The sequence below is a fragment of the Panthera uncia genome (assembly GCF_023721935.1).
Source record: "Panthera uncia isolate 11264 chromosome C1 unlocalized genomic scaffold, Puncia_PCG_1.0 HiC_scaffold_4, whole genome shotgun sequence".
Lineage (NCBI taxonomy): Eukaryota > Metazoa > Chordata > Mammalia > Carnivora > Felidae > Panthera > Panthera uncia.
Genome location: NW_026057585.1, coordinates 93,546,677 through 93,568,535, shown reverse-complemented (window position 1 = coordinate 93,568,535; position 21,859 = coordinate 93,546,677). Strand labels below are relative to the sequence as shown.

Below are 21,859 nucleotides of genomic sequence, written 5' to 3'. Positions count from 1 at the left end.
CCTGGGGGAGGGAGGAGGAGCTTGAAGGGGTCTAGGGGAGGGAAGAGGGACCTGGGGGGGGGCCTGGGGGAGGGAAGAGGGACCTGGGGGGGCCTGGGGGAGGGAGGAGGGGCCTGGGGGGCCTGGGGGAGGAAGGAGGGGCCTGGGGGCGCTTGGAGAGGGAGGGGGGGCCCGGGGGGAGGGAGGAGGAGGCATGGTGTCCAGTGATGGATGCTGGGAGGAAACAGGAGGACTCTATGCTGATTGTGGGTGTTTTTTACCCACCTCCTGGCATTGCCACTGCCTCAACTTACCCTTCTGTAAAATGGACTTGAACCAGACCAGGAGCCAGAACAAGTGGGAGTTGCGTGTGGTTTGCCACAGAGCCCCAAAACAAGAGAAAGCGGGCATGTGATTTCATTATTTTAAATGTAATCTGCAGAGAACTGAGTCAAACCAACAGTCTTGTTTTAAAATCAAGTATGGGGGCATCTGGGTGGCTCCGTCGGTGGAGCGTCCGACTTCAGCTCAGGTCATGATCTTGCAGTTTGTGGGTTCGAGCCCCGCGTCGGGCCCTGTGCTGACCGCTCGGAGCCTGGAGCCCGCTTCGGATTCTGTGTCTCCCTCTCCCTCTGCCCCTCTCCTGCTCATGCTCTGACTCTCTCTTTCAATAATAAACATTAAAAATTTAAAATCAAGTATGAAACCACAGCCATGAGCATGTGGTCACAGGAGGAAAACTACACTGTCAGACGGGCACCGTGAAAATAAGCAGGTGGCTGCCTCCACGTCTCATTAATATGTGCCGGCCCCGTGTTCATTTGTCTGTCCCCCTGCCTCTCTTCGCCATCGGGTGGTCACAGGCACCGGAGATTCCAGAAAAGTTTGCTGGAGAACCGTGTAAAATCAAGAAGCGAGTGCCCATTAATCCACAGTTTACTGTTTGCTCCCCTGGGGAAAGGCCACGATTCCGTCTGGGCAGAGGGGAACTGGAGTTGAGGTTCTGAGGAGCCACCAGCATCTCAAAGGAGCCTGGCCCCAGGCTGGCTGGCTGCAAGGTTGCTCAGGGCCTTTGCCCAGCCAGATCCTAGGACCCTTTCCAGTCCCGGCTGCTGTGCGAGTCACCGTGCAGATGGTCCGGGCAGCACCTCGGGGACCCAACTGCCGGGGACAATTGTCCTTTTTGCCCCAGCATTGGCTGTTCCCAGGCGCAGACACAGGCACAACAGAGCAGGCCACGGCCGAAAGCGTGGCCAGATGTTGGAGGGGATCAACAGGGAAGGCCAGCCTCGTGAGGCAGCTGGGCAGAGGCCCTGGGCTTGTGGGACAGCAGCCAGGACAGGCACATATGCTAACGGGCTCCAGGACTGGCAGAGCCCAGCAGCCAGCTGTCCCCGGGTGGAGGCCCCCCCAGCAGCTGCAGAAAGGCGGGGGCAGCCTCGCAGTGGTCCCAGCCCTGGGGGGGGGGGGCCGTGCATGTGCGGCTTGGAGCCCCACACTGCGCTTGGGGACACCTGCCCACGCAAACCCAGACAGGTGACGAGCCGAAGTCAGGAGGCTGCCAACGAAAAGCGCGAGCAGGGAGGTGGCAGGAGACAGGTGGCCAAGGGCATTCATCCTTTCAACAAATGTTCGCTGAACGGCGACAACACGTGCATCTTCGTACCCACGATTTTTAGTTTTACTTTAGAAGGCAATACATATACTCCTTGTAAAACTATTAGAAGAATCTAGGAGCGTATCGAGTCAAAAAGCGAAGTCCCCCTCATTTTACTTCTCCGGTTCCACCTTGCAGAGGTAATCATTGTTAACAGCACGGTGTATGGCCTTCTGGACTTTATTTATGTGCATACATCACACGTCCATATGGGTACATTCATATACCATGGCTTCTAACCGAAAATAGCATTTTATGCTTCCTACTGTTCTGCAACTGGGTGTTTTTCACTCGGCACTGTGTCACAGTTTACGTGTCAGTACATACATCCGGGCCATTCTTTTGGACAGCTAAATAATATTCCATATTATGAATAGAAGGAGTGACACTTTCACCCGCTCCCTATTCTCTCTCCCACCGCTGCAGCGAACATCCTGGGACACACATTCTTGCACACTGGTCTGCGTATCTGTGCTGGAGAGCTGGCCCCAGCAGCGTCACTGGACGACGGAGATGGGGCAGTAAAATGTTTCATAGACACCGCTACCCAGCCTCTGAAAACACGCCATGGGGGTGGCCTTGCAAACAGTGCTAGTTGTTAAACTTTTGAGGCTCTCAATCCCTTTGAGAGACAAATGAAATCTCAGCACCTGTCCCTCTACACATTCGGTGTATGATTTTCAGGAGTTCACAGGCCCGCTGCTCGGAAGTCCAAACAGAACTCCGGGCTAAGACCCCCCCCACCCCCACCCCTTTATAGGAAGTCCCCGCCAGGTCAGTGAAAAGCTGTGATAACATCTTTTCAGTGAAAAGCTGTGATAACATCTTTTTGTCCTGAACACGATTCGGGCGCCTCAGGCAAGGACCACCTGATTCGCATGAGGGGCGAGTACAGAGCCTGGAGGCAGGGAGCAGGCAGAGGGCCAAGCGCTGCTTGGCTCTGTCGGGTTAATTGGATTGTTTCCTTGTACCATCCCGCAGGTGACCACACATAACTAACCGCAGAAGCCCCCGGGACTATTTCACACTTGGAAAGGTCACAGGTGGGGGGCGGGGGGAAATAATAACCAAGTGACAACTGCGTGAATCACATCTTGGTGAGTCTTAGCAAACAATCCTCCAGTCCAAGGCCCTAAAAGCTCCAAATTGGCCAGGGTCAGGATCGCATACAAGACCTCAGGGGTGGGGCCGTATCTATGCTCCCCTTGACTCAGTGACCTAACTTCCCTGAGGACACGGCTCCCAGACCTGTCATCCTTCCCTGGGATGGGGTGGGGTTCACATAAAGTAAGAGACGGGGAAATGTTCCCAGAAAAGCAAAAATCCCCTTTATAAGGAAAAACAAAGAGTTGGAGCAAAATGAGGGGGGAAATAAGGGGGAAAAAGTGTCCATATGCCCCTAAGATTTTTTTAATACTAGAATATAAGAAAAATTGATCATTTTTAAAACCTCATTGAGGATTTGCAGACTCCAGCTTTTCAGACTAGTAGCCCCAAACTTGCTGATTTAAGAGAGATGATTTGTTTGTAACCAAAGTTTCTTGTAGATCAGTGGTTCTCAAGGGGTGTCCCACCAGGGGACATCTGGCAATGTCTGGAGACATTTTGGGTTGTCACGACGCAGGGGGAGGTGCTCCTGGCACCTAGAGGGTAGAGGCCAGGGATGCTGCTAAACGTCCCACCGTGCACGGGACGCGCCCCCCCCCCCCCCAACATCTGGCCCCAAATGTCAATCAGACTGAGGTTAAAAAGCCTTACTCTACAGAAAACACAGGGGTCATAGGCCACAGCCACTAGCCGGAGAACAGGCCACTGGTAAGAGTCCTGGGTGTCCTTGATTTTCTTCTGCTCCACTTCCTGTGTCGCCAGTCATCCGTCTCCAATTTGGAAGCTGCTAAGAGCCTGTCTGCCGCTGGTGGGGAAAGAGCAGACCCACGACAGGCCACAAACCCCTTCGAAGAGTGACAGCTGTCGTCGTAGCAAAGACCGGACCTCCACTGCCGCTGGGCCTGGAGCAGGAAGGTTTTGGGGCAAAGGGTGCAGGGGCCCCGGCCTCATTACATTTTAAAGTAAAGTTTTTTCCGGAGGAAATTGAAACAACCAGGAATCTGCTTGTAAATCCCTTTCTGCGAAACAGCATTAGCGACCTGTGAAAACAGGAGCACAGGGGAGTCCGTGAGCTCTCTCGATGGAAGGAAGGGTTCCAGAGAAGGAGGAAGGGGGATGTCCACTGAACCAGCCCTGTGACAGCTCTGGCTTGTCCTCCGGGTTTGGGAGTCTGTTTCTGTTTGTTCGTTTGTTTTGTTTTTTTAGATTCCACACATGAGTGAAAGCATACGGTATTTGTCTTTCTCTGTCTGACTTATTTCACTTTGCCTGATACTCTCTGGCTGCGTCCATGTTGTCGCAAATGGCAAGATCCCATTCTTGTTTACAGCCGAGTAATATTCCACCGTATATAGACATCACATCTCCTTTATCCATACATCTGTCAGTGAACACTTAGCTTGCTTCTGTATCTTGGCTGTTGTAAATAATGCTGCAGGGGACGGGGGTGGGGGATGGGCGAAATAGGTGAAGGGGAGTAAGGGGAATAAACTTCCAGTTACGAAACACGTCGGGGCGATGAAAAGTGCAGCATAGGGAGGGAATATAGTCTAGACTATCGTAATAACTTTGTATGGCGGCAGATGGCGACTAGACTTATTGTAGTGAGCATAGCACAATGTACAGAATTGTCAAATCGCTACCCGAAACTAATGTAACATGACTACATATGTCAACTACACTTCGATAAATACATACATACAAAAATATATAAATAAAACCCTAAAACCTACTTTAAAAACCAGCTCTAGGGGGCGCCGGGGGGCTCAGTCGGTTGAGCGTCCAATTTTGGCTCATGATCTCACAGTTCCCGAGTTCCAGCCCCGCGTCGGGCTGCCTTCTGTCAGTGCAGAACCTGCTTCAGCTCCTCTGTCCCCCTCTCTCTCTGCCCCTCCCCTGCTTGCACTCTCTCTCCTGCTCTCTCTCTCAAAAATAAATGAACATTTTTAAAAAACAGAAATAAAAAGCTCTACCTGCAGCCTCCTTGAGCTGGGAGGGAGAGTGTTTAACAGAGAAAAGCATCTCCACTCTGGGTTTACAAAACTCAAAATGAGAAATGAGAAAATTCAAAACTTCACAAGGCTCAAATCAAATTGAAAGGTTTCCTTAAAGAGAAGTTGAGAGAAGAGACCAGGCCCAGGAGTCAAGTGCACTGCTTGGCCCTGATGGACTCCCACCCCCAACCGGCAAGGCCCCCCTGCTGCTCCCAAGGTCACCTGCCCAGAGTCATGGCGCCCCCTGGAGTTGTACCAGGTGGTGACCCTGTACTTGCTTTTTCTTTCTCTGCTGCTCTGCTCAGCAAAGCACAGAGCCAGAGCCTCCCCAGGAGGAAGGCGGGGTCCCAGACCTTCTAGATCCTTCTCATGACACAGAACGCCTGAGCAAGCAGGAGAGGCCCATGTGTGCTCTGAGCGGGATTTCACTGAGTGAGTCTGGGGCCCTATCAGACCATCCTTCCCGCTCTTCCCCGGGGGACCCCCAAGACAAGGGGATATACTTGAGGGTCAAGACTAAAAGACAAAGGGGCGCCCGGGTGGCTCAGTCGGTTAAGCGTCTGACTTCGGCTCAGGTCGTGACCTTGGAGTTTGTCAGTTCGAGCCCCGCGTCGGGCTCTGCGCTGACAGCTCGGAGCCTGGAGCCTGCTTCGGATTCTGGGTCTCCCTCTCTCCCTGCCCCTCCCCCACTCATGCTCTGTCTCTCTCACTCTCAAAAATGAAAATATGTTTAAAGAAATGTAAAAGACGAGAAGACTACACAGTGGGGCATGCCTCACGACCCGCCCTCAGGAACGCCACTCAGCTCTGGCCACTGAGCTGCCTTGGCACGGAGGGCTGCCTCTGCCAGCGGGGGTCCCAGTATCAGCCTGGGACCTCAGAGGAGCCAGGGGAGGCAGCCCTCCGAGTAATGGGCAAGTGTCACTGTCACGGTTACAGTAACGGCAACACCAGCCCTCACAGCAAGCCAACCTCCGGTTTGGGCCTGGGGCCCCGCCCGCCCCACCTGAGGAGGACACGCTGCCCCTCCCAGAAGCCTCCCCTCTCTCTCCCAGAGGACGGCAACGCTCACCCTGAGCAGGAGGGTCTGCAGGTCCTCAGAGCGAGCCCACTGCGCGAAAACACCATCCAAGGTCTCCACGTACCAGGAGCCGCTCTTGGTGTCCCTCCAGGAAACAAAACCTTCAGAAGCAGAGAGGCGGAACTTTATCGGAGAGCCGCTAAGAGCCCCCCACACCCCGACTGGGGCCACCTGTGGACTTGGACCCATTCACACATCCACACATCTCTGCGCCCCGTCCTGTTCACGACCTTCTTGCGTGGTCGTGAGGCCACCACCGCCTTGGGACTTTGGTTCTGGTTCCCGCCTTCCCAGCAAGGGAACCGAGGCTCCGAGAAGTCAAGTGACTCACCCAAGGGCTAAGAAAGGAAGGACACTAATGCCCGTCACGCCTGCTACGTGCCAGGCACTGTGCTCGGGGATGTGCTAGCCACCTTGCTAATCCCCGCGACGACCCCTGACATACGACTGCTCTTCCCATTTTAAAGATGAGAATCCTGAGGCGGGGCCAGGACACGGGTGAGGCAAGTGAGGCACACAAACCCAAGAGCACAGGCCTCCTTGAATTCTGCATCCTAGCTGAGGCTCAGAGAGGCGAAGTGACTTGCTCGGGGTCCCGCAGATGGCAAGACTCAGGGCCAAGTCACCCCCAGGTCGCTCCTTAACAACACCGCTGCTTCTAGGGCTGACAGGGGGACCCGCCGGCTGGGAGGACACCTGATGTGCTCACCTGGGAAGGTGGAGTAGGACACAAAGATGTCACTGGGTGTGGGCAAACTAGACACGGCGTCCGGCTGGTCAAAGGTGCCTGGGCCTTCCTGGAACGGGACAGCGTCTGGCTCGGAGTCACTGCCAGGGGTCCTGTCTTCAGGGGACGTGGAGGCCACCTCAACCCCATGGTCTTTCCGCTCTGCAGGAAGCAAAAACGGACAGCATTCATCACTGAAACACCGACCAGAGCCCCTGCTCCTTGCTTCTTGGCGACACCCGGCCCGCCCCAGCCCGAGACTGCCTGATTCCCTCCGGAGCCAGGGTTCCAGCGCTGAGCGAGAAACAGAAACCGAAGCTTTACTTTTTACTGTGACAAAAGTTTTGCACACCCATTAGGCAGAAATTGGGACGGGGGTGCAGAGATTTCTTTTCTAAAGCTGTAGAAACAAGGGGCACCTGGGTGGCTCAGTCAGTTGTGTCCAACTGCGGCTCAGGTCATGATCTCATGGTTTGTGGGTTCGAGCCCCGCGTCGGGCTCTGTGCTGACAGCTCGGAGCCTGGAGCCCGCTTCAGATTGTGTCTCCCTCTTTCTGCCCCTCTCCCACTCACTCCCTGTCTCTCTGTCTCTCAAAAATAAATAACTACTAAAAACAAAAGCCGTAAAAGCAACTTAAGAGGTACACACCCAAGAGAACTAAAAACAGAAGTTCAAACAAATCCTGGCACAGCGAAGTTCACAGCAGCATCATTCACAACAGGCAACAGGTGGGGACACCCCAAGTGTCCGCTGACAGATGAACGGATACACAGAAGGTGGCGCAGACAGCCAGTGGAATTTCACCCAGGCTTAAAGAGGGATAAAGTGCTGATACCTAGGGCCATGTGGGTAGACACGAAAAACACGCTGAGCCAAAGAACCAGATGCGAGAAGCCACGTATCTGGCTCCGTTCACGTGAAAGACCCAGAAGGGGCAAATCCGTGGAGAAGAAAGCAGGTGAGCGGTTGCCCGGGATTGAGAGGAGGCAGGAAGGGGGAGTGAGCCCTGAGGGGTATGAGGTTTCAGTCTGGGGCGACGAGAAAGTTCTGGAATCAGGGAATGGTGATCGTTGCACACTTGTGAACGTACTCCCAGCCGCTGAATTGTATACACTTGAAAATGGCTACAGTGGTCGACCTCACGTCATTAAAAAAACAATTTGCTTTATTCAGCCTTGAAAGGGGGGGTTGCCTCAGCCCCCGGAAGGGCTCCAGAAACCCTTCCCTAAGGAACCCTCCGGGCCACTCTGCCCTCTGCTTTTACAGAAGCTCCTTTTAGCTGCTTTCTGTCTGGAGTAGCACACTGCACCCTGCAGGGAGCTCTCCCTCCGGGGAGCTCGTCCCCGGAGAACCTCCTGCCATGTCGCCATCCCGATGGCTCTGTGATGGGAGCCGTGCGTGGCCCGAGTCCTGCCCTGACCCCTGGTTTCCAGGTCTGCTGCTGTGTGTGTGTGGGGGGGGGGGGGGGGGGAATTAGGATTTTCAAATGGAAAAGACAGAAAATACGGCTAAGGAAATCATCCAGGATCTTGCAAGCCTGACACAGCTACCCCCATTTCTGCCTCTTAACCTTTGGGTTGTGGCCCACGGGCACATTGTCCCGGGAGCATTTCTTCACATCTCCACAGTCCCCATCACAGCTAGTTCAAATGGCTTTATCATGGTCTGTTTCAGTGATACGCCCTCACTGATCCATTTCCTTAATGTTGGCTATTTTGATGATATCCAGCTTTTGGCTCATGTGGCCACAGGTGTCTTTACATAGAGGATTTTTATCATTATTATTATTATTTTAACGTTTAGTTTTGAGACAGAGAGAGAGAGAAGAGTGCAAGCAGGGGAGGGGCAGAGAGAGAGAGAGACACAGCATCTGAAGCAGGCTCCAGGCTCTGAGCTGTGAGCACAGAGCCCGATGCGGGACTCGAACCCACGGACCGCGAGATCATGACCTGAACCCAAGTTGGATGCTTAACCAACTGAGCCACCCAGGCACCCTGTTTTATGTAGAGCGTTTTGACTTCACTTGAATTATTTCCTTAGGGAACTACTGGGTCAGAAGGTATAAACATGGCCAAAATCTCACGACCTATGATTTGATGCCTTCTTTGATTCCCTAAAAGAAGATAGCTTAGTAGGCGCAAATGATAAGAGCAGAATAAAATAGAGAAGACGTAAAACTTCAAGGGCAGAAGAAGAGTACATTTGGGATCCAGAAATGCATGTTGTAAGGTCCCGCGTGCTTGCTAGAGGTGGCCCGTGTGTTTGGCTTTGTGCTTTCCAGCAGCCGAGGCAAGATTGCACAAGGTCGAATTGCTCACAAGATCCACCTTACTTGGCATTCGTAAGACAGAAGCCAAGAATGGCAATTTTTCTCCGCTCAGTTGTCTGAAAGGGAGGGAACACTGTCGTATGACGGACTGTTTCCTCAACTCTATCCCTGTCCACCCCCAAAAAGCAAAGAGACGAGTTCGATGTCAGTTTTTTAAACCTAAGTCTCAATGTAAATTGAGGGCATAGATGTTTCTGTTTGGGCATTCAGCTCCCCAGAAAGCAGGACCCCGTCTTCTTCTTTTGTGTCTTCTTCGGTTTCTGTGTGGGTGCTCTGTACCCCAGGGGTAGTCTGTGCGTGCGTGTGTGTGTGTGTGTGTGTGTGTGTCACAAACCATGATTTTATTTTTTTAATTTTTAAAAAACGTTTATTTATTTTTGAGAGAGAGAGAAAGAGGCAGAGAGAAAGGGAGACAGAGAATCCCAAGCGCGGGGTTCGAACTCATGAACCGCGAGATCATGACCTGAGCCAGACTCAAGAGTCGGACGCTTAACCAACTAAGCCACCCAGGCGCCCCACAAACCGTGATTTTAAAAAGGCTTTGTAGGGGCACCCGGCTGGCTCAGTCGGCTCCCTCGGCAGGGGGCAGAGACAGGGCAAGGATGATTCTGGCAACCCCATAATGATAGCCCCAACATCTATGGGCCTCTCACTCCATACACCTGACTCGGGAACTTGGTAATCTGTTTTTGTTCTCACAGCTAACCTTCAGGGGCTGGGATTCTACCCGGGTGTCTGGAAGTGACTTGCAGTGGAACAGGGGCAGGGACGTGAGATATGGGTGGCAGGAAAGGCTGGGGCACTGCTGTGGGGGAAGCCTGGCTTAAGCAGGCAGAGGTGGGCAGAGGGACGACCTGGGGAAGCAGGCAGAGGTGGGCAGAGGGACGACCTGGGGAAGCCGGAGAAGACACGGTGGGCTCCGAAAGGGGAATCTGGGAGAGACAGGAATCTCCATTCCCGCGTCCTCCTCATGCGACAGACAAACCTGATGCGAAAGCCTCGCCCCCGGGGTTATCTGTCTCACACACGGTTTGTTCTCAGACAGACTCGCAAATCCAAACCCCTCCGTAAGGCAGACTGACTTCCCCAGAAGAATGAACACACAGCAGGATTTATCAGCATATAAAACCCACAACCACCACGGCAGCACGCTGTTCCTCCTTCTGCCTTCTCGGAGTGATTTCTAGAAGTCTAAAGAGGGGTTGCCCCAAAATGAACAGCTCGGGCTAACAGAGGCCGCTCAGCTTCGGCCAAGTGCATCACGCTAGATGCCGAATCGCGCTATCTACTCACTGACATTCCACACCCGCGCTACTCACTTGGAGGCAGGGATCTCTGCTCCAGGGTAGGCACCCCTACCTCTTACCGGTGGGGGGCACGACACGTCAAAGGATTTGAAAACTGTTTTAAGTTGTAACGACAGTGGATGTTACCAAAGCAACACAACAGTCACCGAAACCCAGGGCAGACGTTCAGATGGCCGTAAACAAGAGGCCACCCTGCAGAACACGGGTGCAGACTGCAGACCCGGCAGCATTTCTGTTCTCAGCACCGTGCCGCCCCCGTGTGGCCACAGCGTTACCCACAAGGTCAATAGCGGGCCGGGGGGCTGAGCAGGGCCCAGAATTCCAAAGGCAGAATCGTGATCACTGCATTGCAGCTTTGAAATCTTGCTCCTCCCACTAAGGTGGGTGTTTTGTGGTGGAGGGAGTCTCCATTATTTAAAATTTTGCTTATGTGATTTTTATATGGTTCTGTTTCAAATCGAATAATTAGGAGGCACATAAGATGCAACCATCCTGTGAGCTCTGTGGCAGGTCTGGGGGGACCAGAGGGGCCTGGCCTTGGCCTCGAAGAGCCGACCAGGGGATGAGGCCATCTCAATACAAGGAGAAAGCGCTGTGACAAGGGAAGGACAGGGGCTGCGTGAGCACAGAGACTAACCCTGACTCTGTGCAAGGGAGGGGGTGTATAGGGAAGACTTCCCGGACACAGAGACCATAAGCTGTAACTAGAAGAATGGATGATTAAGAGTAGGCCAGGAGGGGTGCCTGGCCAGCTCAGTTGGTGGAGCACAGGCCTCTTGATCTCAGGGTTGTGAGTTCGAGCCCCACATTGGGCACAGAGATTATTTAAAAGTAAAATCCTTAAACAAAAAAAAACAAAAAAAAAAAAAAAAAAAAAAGAGGGGCACCTGGGTGACTCATAAGCGTCCGACTTCGGCTCAGGTCACGATCTCTCAGTTCGTGAGTTCGAGCCCGGCCTCGGGCTCTGTGCTGACAGCTCGGAGCCTGGAGCCGGCTTCGGATGCTGCGTCTCCCTCTCTCCCTGCCCTGCCCCCGCTCACGCTCTGTCTCTCTCAAAAATAAACACATTAAAAAAAAATTTTTTTTTTTAAAGAGTAGGCCAGGAGGGCAGGCAGAGGGATGGCACAGGGAGGGCTGAGGAGCAAGCCAGAGTCTGGGAGGGCTGAACGGCGCTGGGGCGGGACACGGCGTGCCAGGCTGGGGGACGAAAAATGGCCCGGGCCAGATCCCCGCGGACCTTGTGGGCCTGCTGAGGAGTCCGGAGAGTGACACAGGAAAGACCCTCTGTGCTGCCGAGAATGGGCGATGAGGGGGCACTGAGCCGGAAGACCAGCTAACCATGACTTTCCAGAAAGTAGGTGTCCCAGCTCACCCTTCGTCCACAGTTCCCTTGCCTGTTTCATCTTTTATTCTATTCACACAGGAAAGGACCACTCGCTTCAGAGTTAACAACATCACTGGGCGACACATTCTGGGTCGTAAAACAACGACGAGCTAGGATTTCTACAACTCCGAGAGCGGCAGCCTTTCCACCTTCCCATTACCAGCACTCTCAGGTAACCGTGCTGGGCTCAGGGGGCTCTTAGGTGACACGGGGTGCTCTGGGGTTAGGGGAGGGGGAGAGTCCAGGTTTGCAGTGATGCAAATGAGCCAGGCACTGCGTTCAGTGCCGCACATGCACCAACTCGTGCGCTAAATATTTCACGGGGACGCTAGGACGTGGGTCCTGTGATTATCCCTACTTGCCAAGACTTCTAGAGATTAGCTGGCCTGTGTTTGTGCAGGAACGAAGTAGCCACCAAGATCGAACCTGGGGTTCTCAGTCACCCATGGCCGAGTTACGGGCATGGGTCACGACAGTGACTTGATACAGTTCCAGTCACATTATAAATTCCAGGGGACAGAGACCCTGTGTGGCTTGTACCTCGAACACCGAACACACAGCCTGGTGTATACAGCAGATACTCAGTACACACGTATCAGATGAATCACGTGACCAGAGCCTGCTCACCTAGACGAGCCACATCCCCTCACATCACCCCTGCCAACGTGGAACAGTAGGGGACAGATGGACGCGTTCAGAAGGTTATGCTACAGGAACAGGTCGCTGGTGTGAATGGCGCCCCCTTTGGGCCGGCTGGATAAGCTCGGTGGTACAACAACGCAGAGGGGGCTGGGGGACAAGGAACTGGCGTGTCTTTCAGACATCCTTGCCCTTGAAGAGCCCTGGGCCAAGGGAACGCCCTGGGACAGGATGCCCAGTGTCCCCCACCTCTGCCATCATGTCCCATCATTCAGGACACACAATGTTCTCTCTTCCTTCCTTTTTTTTTTTTTTTTTTTTTTTTCACTTTATAAGAAAACCAGGTAATGGTGACGTCGGACTTAGGTTTAAAGTCGGGGCATATGGCAAAATCGCAAAGGATCCAAACGATCCTTAAAAATTACTGACATCTCCAGTACTTGGGCCTTTGGCAATTCTAATAATTGGTTTCGCTCCGGCCTCCCTTCCTCTGGGCCAGTGGAAAGAGGGTCTAGCTGAGGGAGGTCGGGAGAATGATAAGGAAAATGAAAGGGCTTTTTTTTTTTTCTCTGTCCCCTGCTTTGTTACTACTGAGTCTCTGGAGTTGAAGCTGCCAGAGCTGAATGAGGCCCTGAGGCTACCGCACGGTGACACGGTAGAGGCTCTAACCTCTACAGGCTGGACACAGCTGGGGCCTACTCTAACCGGAGGGAGATACTGCAGTGTGGACAAAGGGACCATGTCTGGGACCCTCTGACTGCCTGGACACACCCCCTTGGGCATCAGGAGGGGCTGGACGGAGGAGGAGGCAGGGGGGCGGCTCCTTCCCCACTAGAGTCACCTGCAGGGAGACTGAGGACCTGCTTACCGCCACCACAGGCCTGGATAAAGAAGAGCTTGGGCTTCCCTCCCAAGCTGGGGCAGCCGGATCCATTGAAGATGTTCACAATTTTCTCGATGGACACAGGACAGCCATCTGTGCCATAAACAGCCCCTGGGAACTGGCGGTGGCTGGCCTAGAAGACCAAGAATCCTGGTTACAAAACCAAGAAGTTGGAGGAGGAATCCAACCACTGTCCAGAGGCTTTATGGGGGTCAAGCATTTAGAAGGCCCCAGCCAGGGGCACAAGGCTGATTTAGACAGAGGTTCGTTCTGGAAGGGCCCTGGTCAGCATCTATTCGAAGGGTCTCAGACTCCCATGGCTAAAGCAGCCTAATGGGAGAGTGCCAGCCAGCTTCTTCTAGATCAGTGGTTCTCAAAGTGTGGTCCCTGGACCAGAGGCATCAGCATCACTTGGGAACCTGTAAGACCTGCTGATTCCTGGGCTCCCCCCTAGATCTAAATCAGGAACCCTGGTGGTGGGGACCAGCAATGTGGTCTTTCAGGAGCTTCTGATGCAGGTAAGCATTGAGAGCTACTGCTCTAGGCCAGTTCTTCTCAAACTTTATGTGGACGGGACCTTGTCAACGCACAGGCTCTCCGTGAAAAGGTCTGTGGCAAGGCCTGAGAGTCTGAATTTCCCATGATTTCCTGGTGAGGCCTATGCTGCCGGTCCAGGGGTCACACCACGAATGAAAAGGGGCAGTCCCTGCCCAGCTGTAGGCCAGAGTTTTGCTCTGTGAGGATGTGGCCTAGTAAGGCCCGACCACTGTGGTTTTTCAAGAGAAGCTGGAAATCCTGATTTTTGTGCGACAGTTGCCAGTTTGGAAAACACTGTGAAACCCCCACAGGGGACGACAGGCCTCCCGCTTGGAGCTTCTGACCTGTGCCAACGCTCAGCTGTAAAGATGAGGAAGTTGAGGCCCAGGAAGCGGGAGGTGCTGGGCCACGACGATGACCCAGCACATTAGCGGCCAAGCCCAGAGGGCGTCCCAGTGTCCTGACACCCAGCCCACAGCAAAGGGCCTGGGACAATGCAAGACGGAGGCAGGAGCTGCGAGCCCCTGTGTGCAGTGCCCGACTCTGAACAAAATCCAGGCTAGGAGCTCTGTGAGCAGAATTCGTCTCCTCCCTGCTTCTCCCAGGAGGGGCATCCATTTCCTCAGAGGGCCGGATGGCTCCCAGGAAAACAACAGGAGATAGACAGGGCCCCACGGCTCTGCCCACAAAGCCCAGGGTGTCTTGGACACAGGAAGGGACAGGGCTCCTTCATGGCCTCTCAGCGGAGCGTCTCCGGGCAGCTCGTACCTGACAGCCGTGAGAGAGGATGACCACCACGCAGCAGTCCAGAGCACCGTGGTCCCGCCGCGCCAGCTCCACCAACGCCTGGACCATTTGCTACAAGACAAGGTCACAGATGAGCCAGGCCATTGACGGATCAGGTCCCCATCCTGGGCCCTCCCGGGCAGAGCACTTTCCCTGCTCCCAGGGCCAATACTGCAGTAAGGACAGTCCTAACAGCCACAGTAGCCACCGTTCTTGGGGACAAGGTGCCGTGCTTGGGTGCTGTTCACGATGCCCCTAAGAGGTGAGTACCGTGCCTGCTGTCTAGACAAGGAGACTAAAACTCCGGAGTCACGCGGCAGGGAGCGGGAGTCCACAACCCAGGTCTCTCTGAGCCTGCAGCTCGAACTGGTACCCACTGAGCCATGCTGCCTCTCCCGGGGCTACAGTCCTAAGGGCGGGTGTCGGGGAGTCGCTTGCTTTCGGGTCTCTCCCAGGACCCTTGTCCCAGCCCACCCCCCGTCCCTGACCACAGGCAGTGACCGGACCTTGGCCGTCTGGTCGTGCTTCACCTCCACCACGAAATGCAGCAAGGAGAAACGTCGCTGCAACTTCTCACAGTCGATATTGGAGCCGGTACGGGTCTGGAGCCTCGACTCGAGGCAGAAGTTCATGTTGTTGATGATGAGGCAGTGGCCACAGGGGTCCGCGTTCAGGACATACGCCTGCCCAAGCACAGGGACCCACGTCAACCGGGGTCTCGCCGCACTCCCCAGGAGCGAAGGCGAGCCCCAGGTTTGCACTCATGCGGTGGACGGTCTGGAGACGTGGGACAGAAAGTGGGGTCTGCCCTCTCTCTGACCGAGTAGCAGCAGGCCTACACCCGGCATTCCGGGGCAGAAGCAAACGGACGGCAAACCAGATGGGCGTGAGCACGAACGGTATGACACGCAAACAGCCAGCTTGGGAGAGAAGACCAGTTCCCACGGCAGCACTCAGCTGGGAAACTCAACCCCCAGAGCCGTTCGCCCCCAAAGGACCGGACAGACTGTCCCGTCCGAGGAGCACCTGAGAACCATGGGGGGGCGGGGGTAGCGCTCTGTCGACAGACTTGTGCCCAGATCCACCCTCAGAGTACGGATGCCATTTCCCGGCCAGACTCCCCTTCTCCCTTGGAATCCTCCCTCATCGCAGCCTGTTCTTTTTGTCACAGTACTTAAGATTTAGATTTAGACTTAGGCTTAGACTCAGACTCAGACTCAGATTTAGATTTAGATTTAGATTTAGATATTTCTTTGTGTAAGCAGCCTCTGCTAGGCCGATGGCTCCACAAGGGCTAGAAACACAAGGGGTCCGCTCCCAGGTATCCCGGCATGAAGCCCAGGACTGGCACGCAGGGGTCAAGCCAACAAATGCTGTCAACAAGAGGGAGTGACTCAGTCCCACGGCCAGTTGTGAGGCCCGCCTCACGTGAGGTCTGACCCCCTGACTTCACAGAGGAGCAAAGAGCCGGTAGGGTTGGACAGCCTGCTCCAGGAAGAGCTGTGCCAGGGCCAGGGAGCTACAGGGGGGCCTGGGGCCCTCTCTCCAGCTGGGGCTCCTGACCCACCGGCAGGGGGAAGGGCCTGGGAAGTGCAGAGCAGACGAGCCCAAGGCCAACATAGCTGGCCCCAAATCACATAAAGACTCACCAAATCAGCATTTCGCTTCGAAATTTCCTGAGCACCTGGAGAGAGAGAAAAGGAGAGAAAACGTGAATGTCTGGCCCAGCAGGAGCAGGGCAAGGGACTTTGAAAACAGAAGGGCGAGAACTCGGGAAGCCTCCGGCACTGCTGGTGGGAGTCTAGGGGCACAGCCACCTTGCAGAACTGCTTAGAAATTTCCAATGACGTTAAACACACACCTACCCTCTGACCATCAATTCCATTTCCGGGTATATGCCCAAGAGAAAGGAGCGCAATGGGGCATAAAAAAAGCCAGCCGTGGAGGATCACTGAAGCCTTATTCTTCATGCCCAGAATTAGAAACAACCTAAAATGTTCATCAACAAGTTGACAGATAAGCAATTTATGATAAAAGCCATGCAAGGCAACACTCCACAGACTGAAAAGAAAGCAGGTACTGACACGTGCATTGCCACGGACAGCCACGAAACATTAGGCCAGGGAAAAGAAGCCAGAAGAATGTATGTGGTGTGATTCCATCTATACGAAATTCTAAACCAGAAAGGCATGAGGGAAGCTCCAGGAGAGTGGACACTTCCTGTCTGTGGAATCCATGGAGCCCAGCACCCAGAAAGTCCTCGGGAAAGATTGGCAGAATGATTAAACGAGTAACGGTGGCAATGTTTCCTTCGGTGTCAAAGGAGTTTTCATTTCAATTAGCAAGAAGTCCAATGACCCCCAGCCTCTATGGTAGTTAGGACTTCTTTTCTTTCTTAAACAAAGAGAACTGTGTGGTTATCGCAGAGTTGCAATGCTGAGTTGAGTTGCACTGGAATCTATTCTCATGATCCAACAATATGGTGCCATTCATTGTTCACAGAGGGCCTGGACCCCTTACGGGGAACTATCCTCTTATGAGTTTCAAAGCCATGCCAGAAGAGCATTCACATCCCATTTTTAATTAGAAACGGTTTTAGGGGAACCTGGGTGGCTCAGTCAGTTAAGCGTCCGACTCTTGGTTTCAGCTCGGGTCATGATCTCACAGTTTGTGAGTTCAAGCCCCACGTCAGGCTCTGTGCTGACAGTGCAGAGCCTGCTTGGGATCCTCTCTCTCTCCCTTTCTCTCTGCCCCTTCCCTGCACGCACTCTCTCTCTCAACATAAACTTTAGTTAAACAAACAAACAAAAAGGAAATGGTTTTATCTTCCTGAAGAATCCTACAGTTCACAGCCTTAAATCTGAAACTATTGCTCATTTCCAAAATCTCACTGCACCCCCAAAAATACAACTATCATCCACGACTGAAAAATGCATTCATTCCCCAAATCAGTAGTATCCATCCACAAAGTGAGAGAGGGACATCAACAAAATGGCAGAACAAGAGTTTTCTACTGCCTTCCCCAACAAAGAACACCAATTTTCACATCATCCATAATTGAGACCACCTTTGTCGAACTCTGGGAATCCAGCAGAGAAGTTCCAAAACACTGCTTGTGCAAAAAAAAAAATCCGAGATCGGACGCACTGAAGAGGTTAGTCAGCAAGGAGTTGGCTCCTCCTTCAAATGCAAAGCCAACACATGACTTCAAGAAACACGAGAAATCAAGGAAATAGGACCCCGCCAAAGGAGCACAATAATTTCCCAGTAACTGACCCCAAAGAAATAGTAATCTGCAATGTGCCTGACAATTCAAAATCACTGTTTCAAGGAAGCTCAGTAAGCTACAAGAGTACACAGAAAGCCAACGTAACAAAAGCAGGAAAACAATACATGACCAAAACAAGAAGTTTAAAAGATAGAAACCACACAAAAAGAACCAAATAGAAATACGGGAGCTGAAGGATGCACTGAATGAATTGAAAGGAATGCAACAGACGACATCAACATCAGATTCGATCACGCACAAGAAAGAATCTGTGAAGTAGAAGACAACTCATTTGAAATTACCCACTCAGAGAGCAAAGAGAAAAGAACAAAAAAGAGTGAAGAAAGCCTACATGAATGATGGGTTATCATGAAAAGAAACAATCTATGCTTTATTGTAGTCCCAGAAGAAGGAAGAGAGGGAGAAAGGGGTAGCAGGCATATAGAGTTCCAACTGCATACCGACCGTGGTCTTGGTACTCACAGATATCACTGAATGGTCCAGAACCAATGTCCACTGGCCTAGGCACCTCTGGTCTGAGAACCTCTGGCCGCAGCTTGGCTGGCCACAGCTCCTCGGGCCCCAACACCACTGGAGTGAGTTTTTCCGGAGTCGGCTTTAAAGGATACTGCCTCCTTCTGAGCTCCTCTGGTTTGAGGCCCATTGGTCCAACCACCACAGGCATGAGGTCCAGGGGTCTGACGGCCTGTGGATTCTGCTTTTCTGCTTGCCGACCCATTCTCAGCAATGAAGCCAGCGCATCCTGGCCTGTGTCCTCTAAGCAGGAGATGAACAAAGGAAGGGCCTGACTCCCTCGGGTCTCTAGATCTATGACAAGCTGCCTGACCTGATCGCTCCGAGACCCTGAGCCCGCATGCTGTTTGGAAAAAAAGACACGGCACTATTAGCCACACGATTTCCTGGGACTCTCACCATGTCCCCCCCGGCCCCCAACACTTCCCATCTGGTATAAGTCTGACCAGTCAGGCACGAGGGCAAAAACTGAGCCTGTGGTTACACGGAGTGTTTGCCACCGGCCAGCCTTTGCTTATCTATTCATTCTGCATTTTGGAGGCATCTCCCATGAGCCCAGCGCTGTGCTAAGTGGTGAAAATACAGCAGCGAACATTCTCAGTCCTCAAGAAGCAGACATCTGGGCGCGGAATGCAAACAGACACATCAACAGTGGCACACCAAGGAGAGAAGTGCCAGCAGGAGGGTCCAGGGCCATCCAACTTAGCCTTGGGAAGCCAGGGAGTCCTCCAGGAGGGGATGTCTTCACGGAGACCCCAGGGAACGTTAGGAAGTGAATCGCGGATTCAGAGAAATGAAACGTAAGCTGGAGTGGGAAACAGCAGCGAGGGGGAGGCCTCTGTGCGGTGTGCCGAAACAGCCGGGAGAAGCCGCTGAGGACCTTTACGAGTGACAGAGTCAGAGCTGCCTCTGAGAAAAATCATCCTGGAGGCAGGGTAGACGGTGGAAGAGGGTGAGCCACAGCCAGGTCGGGTGGTGGCAAAGACAGTGTAGCAGGAATGGAGAGAAATAAGTGGACAGACCAGAAAAATACGGAAGGAGAGGGGCGCCTGGGTGGCTCAGTCGGTTGAGCGTCCGACTTCAGCTCAGGTCATGATCTCGCGGTTCGTGGGTTCGAGCCCCGCGTTGGGCTCTGTGCTGACAGCTCGGAGCCTGGAGCCTGCTTCGGATTCTGTGTCTCCCTCGCTCTCTGCCCCTCCCCCATTCTCTCTCTCTCTCTCAGAAATAAATAAACATTAAAAAAAACTTTTTTTAATAAGGAAGGAGAATGCACGGGATTTGGGCATCAATTGGGCGGACCGTGACGATGCAGAAAAGGTTGAGGTTTACGGGTGTCGGGATGGTGGGGCTGGTCACCAACACAGGGAAAAGGAGGAAGAAGCTATTCGTCAGCTCGCTGTCCTTTGAGACCCACTCTGGCCAAGTTCCTCACAGGGGTAAGACATCACCCTCTCCTCAAATATCCTAGAGCAGCACTGTCCAAGGGAACTTCCTGTGATGATAGAAATGTCCTTCATCTGCTCTGTCCAAACGCATGAGTCCCATGTGGCTCCTGAGTACTTGGGTCCTACAGCTGGGGAACTGAATTTGCTATTTTTTCCAATGTTTTTTAATATTTATTTTTGAGAGAGAGAGACAGAATGTGAGTGGGGGAGGAGCAGAGAGAGAGAGGGCGACACAGAATCTGAAGCAGGCTCCAAGCTGTCAGCACAGAGCCCGAAGCGGGGCTCAAACTCACAAACTGCGAGCTCATGACCTGAGCCGAAGATGGATGCCTAACTGACTTAGCCACCCAGGTGCCCTGCAAGTGTTCTATTTTACTTAACATTAATTACTTCAGACTTACACTTAAATAGCCTCGGGTGGCTAATGGCTGCTAAGTTGAACGCCACAGATCTGTAATGTCACTGCAAAGATAATCCTCACTAACAAAATAGCTACGTGCCTTTCAGCATTTCCAGAACACTCACAGTAAGACAGACCCCGTGTTAAATGCATCATTTCATCTAGTCCCCCCCTCAGTAACCTTACGGGGTTAAATTACAATTCTCCTCACTTTACAGATGAGGGAAACTGAGTCTCAGCAAGGCATTGCGACTAATATGTACCAAAACCAGGATGAGGACCCAGATCCATGCGGCTCAGCCAAACCAGGGGTGGCAAATGGCAGCCTCTCGTTCATGTGACAGTACTTCGAAAACCTGAATCTGTTGCTAACATCTAGAATCAGGGAATTTGACATCAAAATCAGGACTTGCAACTTCTTTTTACGTAACGTGAGAGATCTGGAAACACGGAGCCAGCATTCTGGAATGGCCAGACTGAGCTGGAGCGGGGGGGGCCACCCACCGCGGTGCCCATCTCTTGGGCCTCTGTGGGCATCTGAATTTGCAACCCCTGTGAATGTATCTGAAGGCAAGGAAATGGTCTCAAACCATTTCCACTATTCAGTTCAGGTCACACAGCAGATTCTCATGAGACTTCTTCTAATACTAATATTCACTGCTAATTTTTCATACGACACTTATCCTATTAAAGACTTCCTCACTAGGTCAGGCCAAGCTCCTGGATGATGCAGAAAATGGACAGTCTGCAAGCAGCCCATAGGGCACTGGCCAGAGGCCCCAGAAAGCAGCACACACCCACTGCCCCTCCTGGTAGGAAATACCTCGTGGAACCTCCTTACCTCACAGGCCTGTGGCGAGGGTCAAATAACACAAAGACATGAAACTGCTTTTAAAGAGAACCTCACATGTTCACTTTATTATTTTCTTCATTCCCTGCATCAGCACCACCACCACCCCCCCCTTTTCTAAAACCCCTTAGGAAACATAAACTCAGCACAGGAGGGGCTGGCCAAAGAGGACAGGGCACAGCCAGCTAAGCCCTCACTCTGGGCCTGACGCAATTGTGTTCCACACCCACTATCTCATGTAGCTCTCACAATACTACTGTTGTCCCATTTCACAGCCCAGAAAACTGAGGCTCACAGTGGATCAACGACTTAGCCAGGGACACAGAACCAGGCAGTGTGACACCCCAGCTGGGCGCCCTGAACCTTCTTGCCAGCAGGTAAGACACAGGCCTCCATCCCGGCCAGAAGCACAGGGCTCCAGCAGCCAACGGTGCACGCTGGTGGTGCTGGCCGTGGAATCGCTCTAGCAAGCCCTGGAAGAGGTGTTGGGTATTGCACGGTTCGGCTGGGCGATCTAGTGCGCTCAACGCCGTGAGGGAAAAGGGGGTTCCCACATGATGATTCCCCAAAGGGGATGGGTACCGGGGGCACAGGCGGGGAGGGGAAGGCGGGCGCTCGGCCTTTAAGACATGCTGTGCCTTCAGCAACCCTCTCGGCGCGGCCTCGCTGACCCCAGCCGGGACGTGAAGTCTGCGGGCGGCGCTGGAAACGGGGCGCACCTGGATGTCCTCGATCATCGCGGGCGTGAAGAGCTGGCGGGTCAGCAGAGCGTCCCAGAGCGAGGCCACCTGCAGCTCGCCGACCAGCCGCACCCGACACCGCCGCAGGAGCCGCCGGTCAGCCTCGTCCATGGCGGCCCGACGGCTGGGACCCGGGCGGCCTCGGTCCGCTTCCGGGCCTCGGCCGCGGCGCCCCGCCCGCCGCCCAGGACCCGCCCCGGCACCGGCCGCCG

General features: G+C 53.5%; 1 protein-coding gene across 1 annotated transcript; it reads right to left on the bottom strand.

Annotated features, from left to right (window-relative positions):
* Nucleotides 1-1,939: 1,939 nt before the first annotated feature.
* Nucleotides 1,940-21,855, bottom strand: CASP9 (caspase 9). The gene is made up of 9 exons (XM_049618028.1): nucleotides 21,627-21,855; nucleotides 18,162-18,555; nucleotides 16,060-16,094; nucleotides 14,917-15,093; nucleotides 14,393-14,482; nucleotides 13,073-13,220; nucleotides 6,528-6,707; nucleotides 5,810-5,919; nucleotides 1,940-3,783 (listed from the first exon to the last, which is right to left on the bottom strand). Exons 1-9 carry the CDS (start codon nucleotides 21,756-21,758, stop codon nucleotides 3,694-3,696), a joined length of 1,356 nt encoding a protein of 451 aa, XP_049473985.1. The 5' UTR covers nucleotides 21,759-21,855; the 3' UTR covers nucleotides 1,940-3,693.
* Between the last annotated feature and the right edge of the window lie 4 nt (nucleotides 21,856-21,859).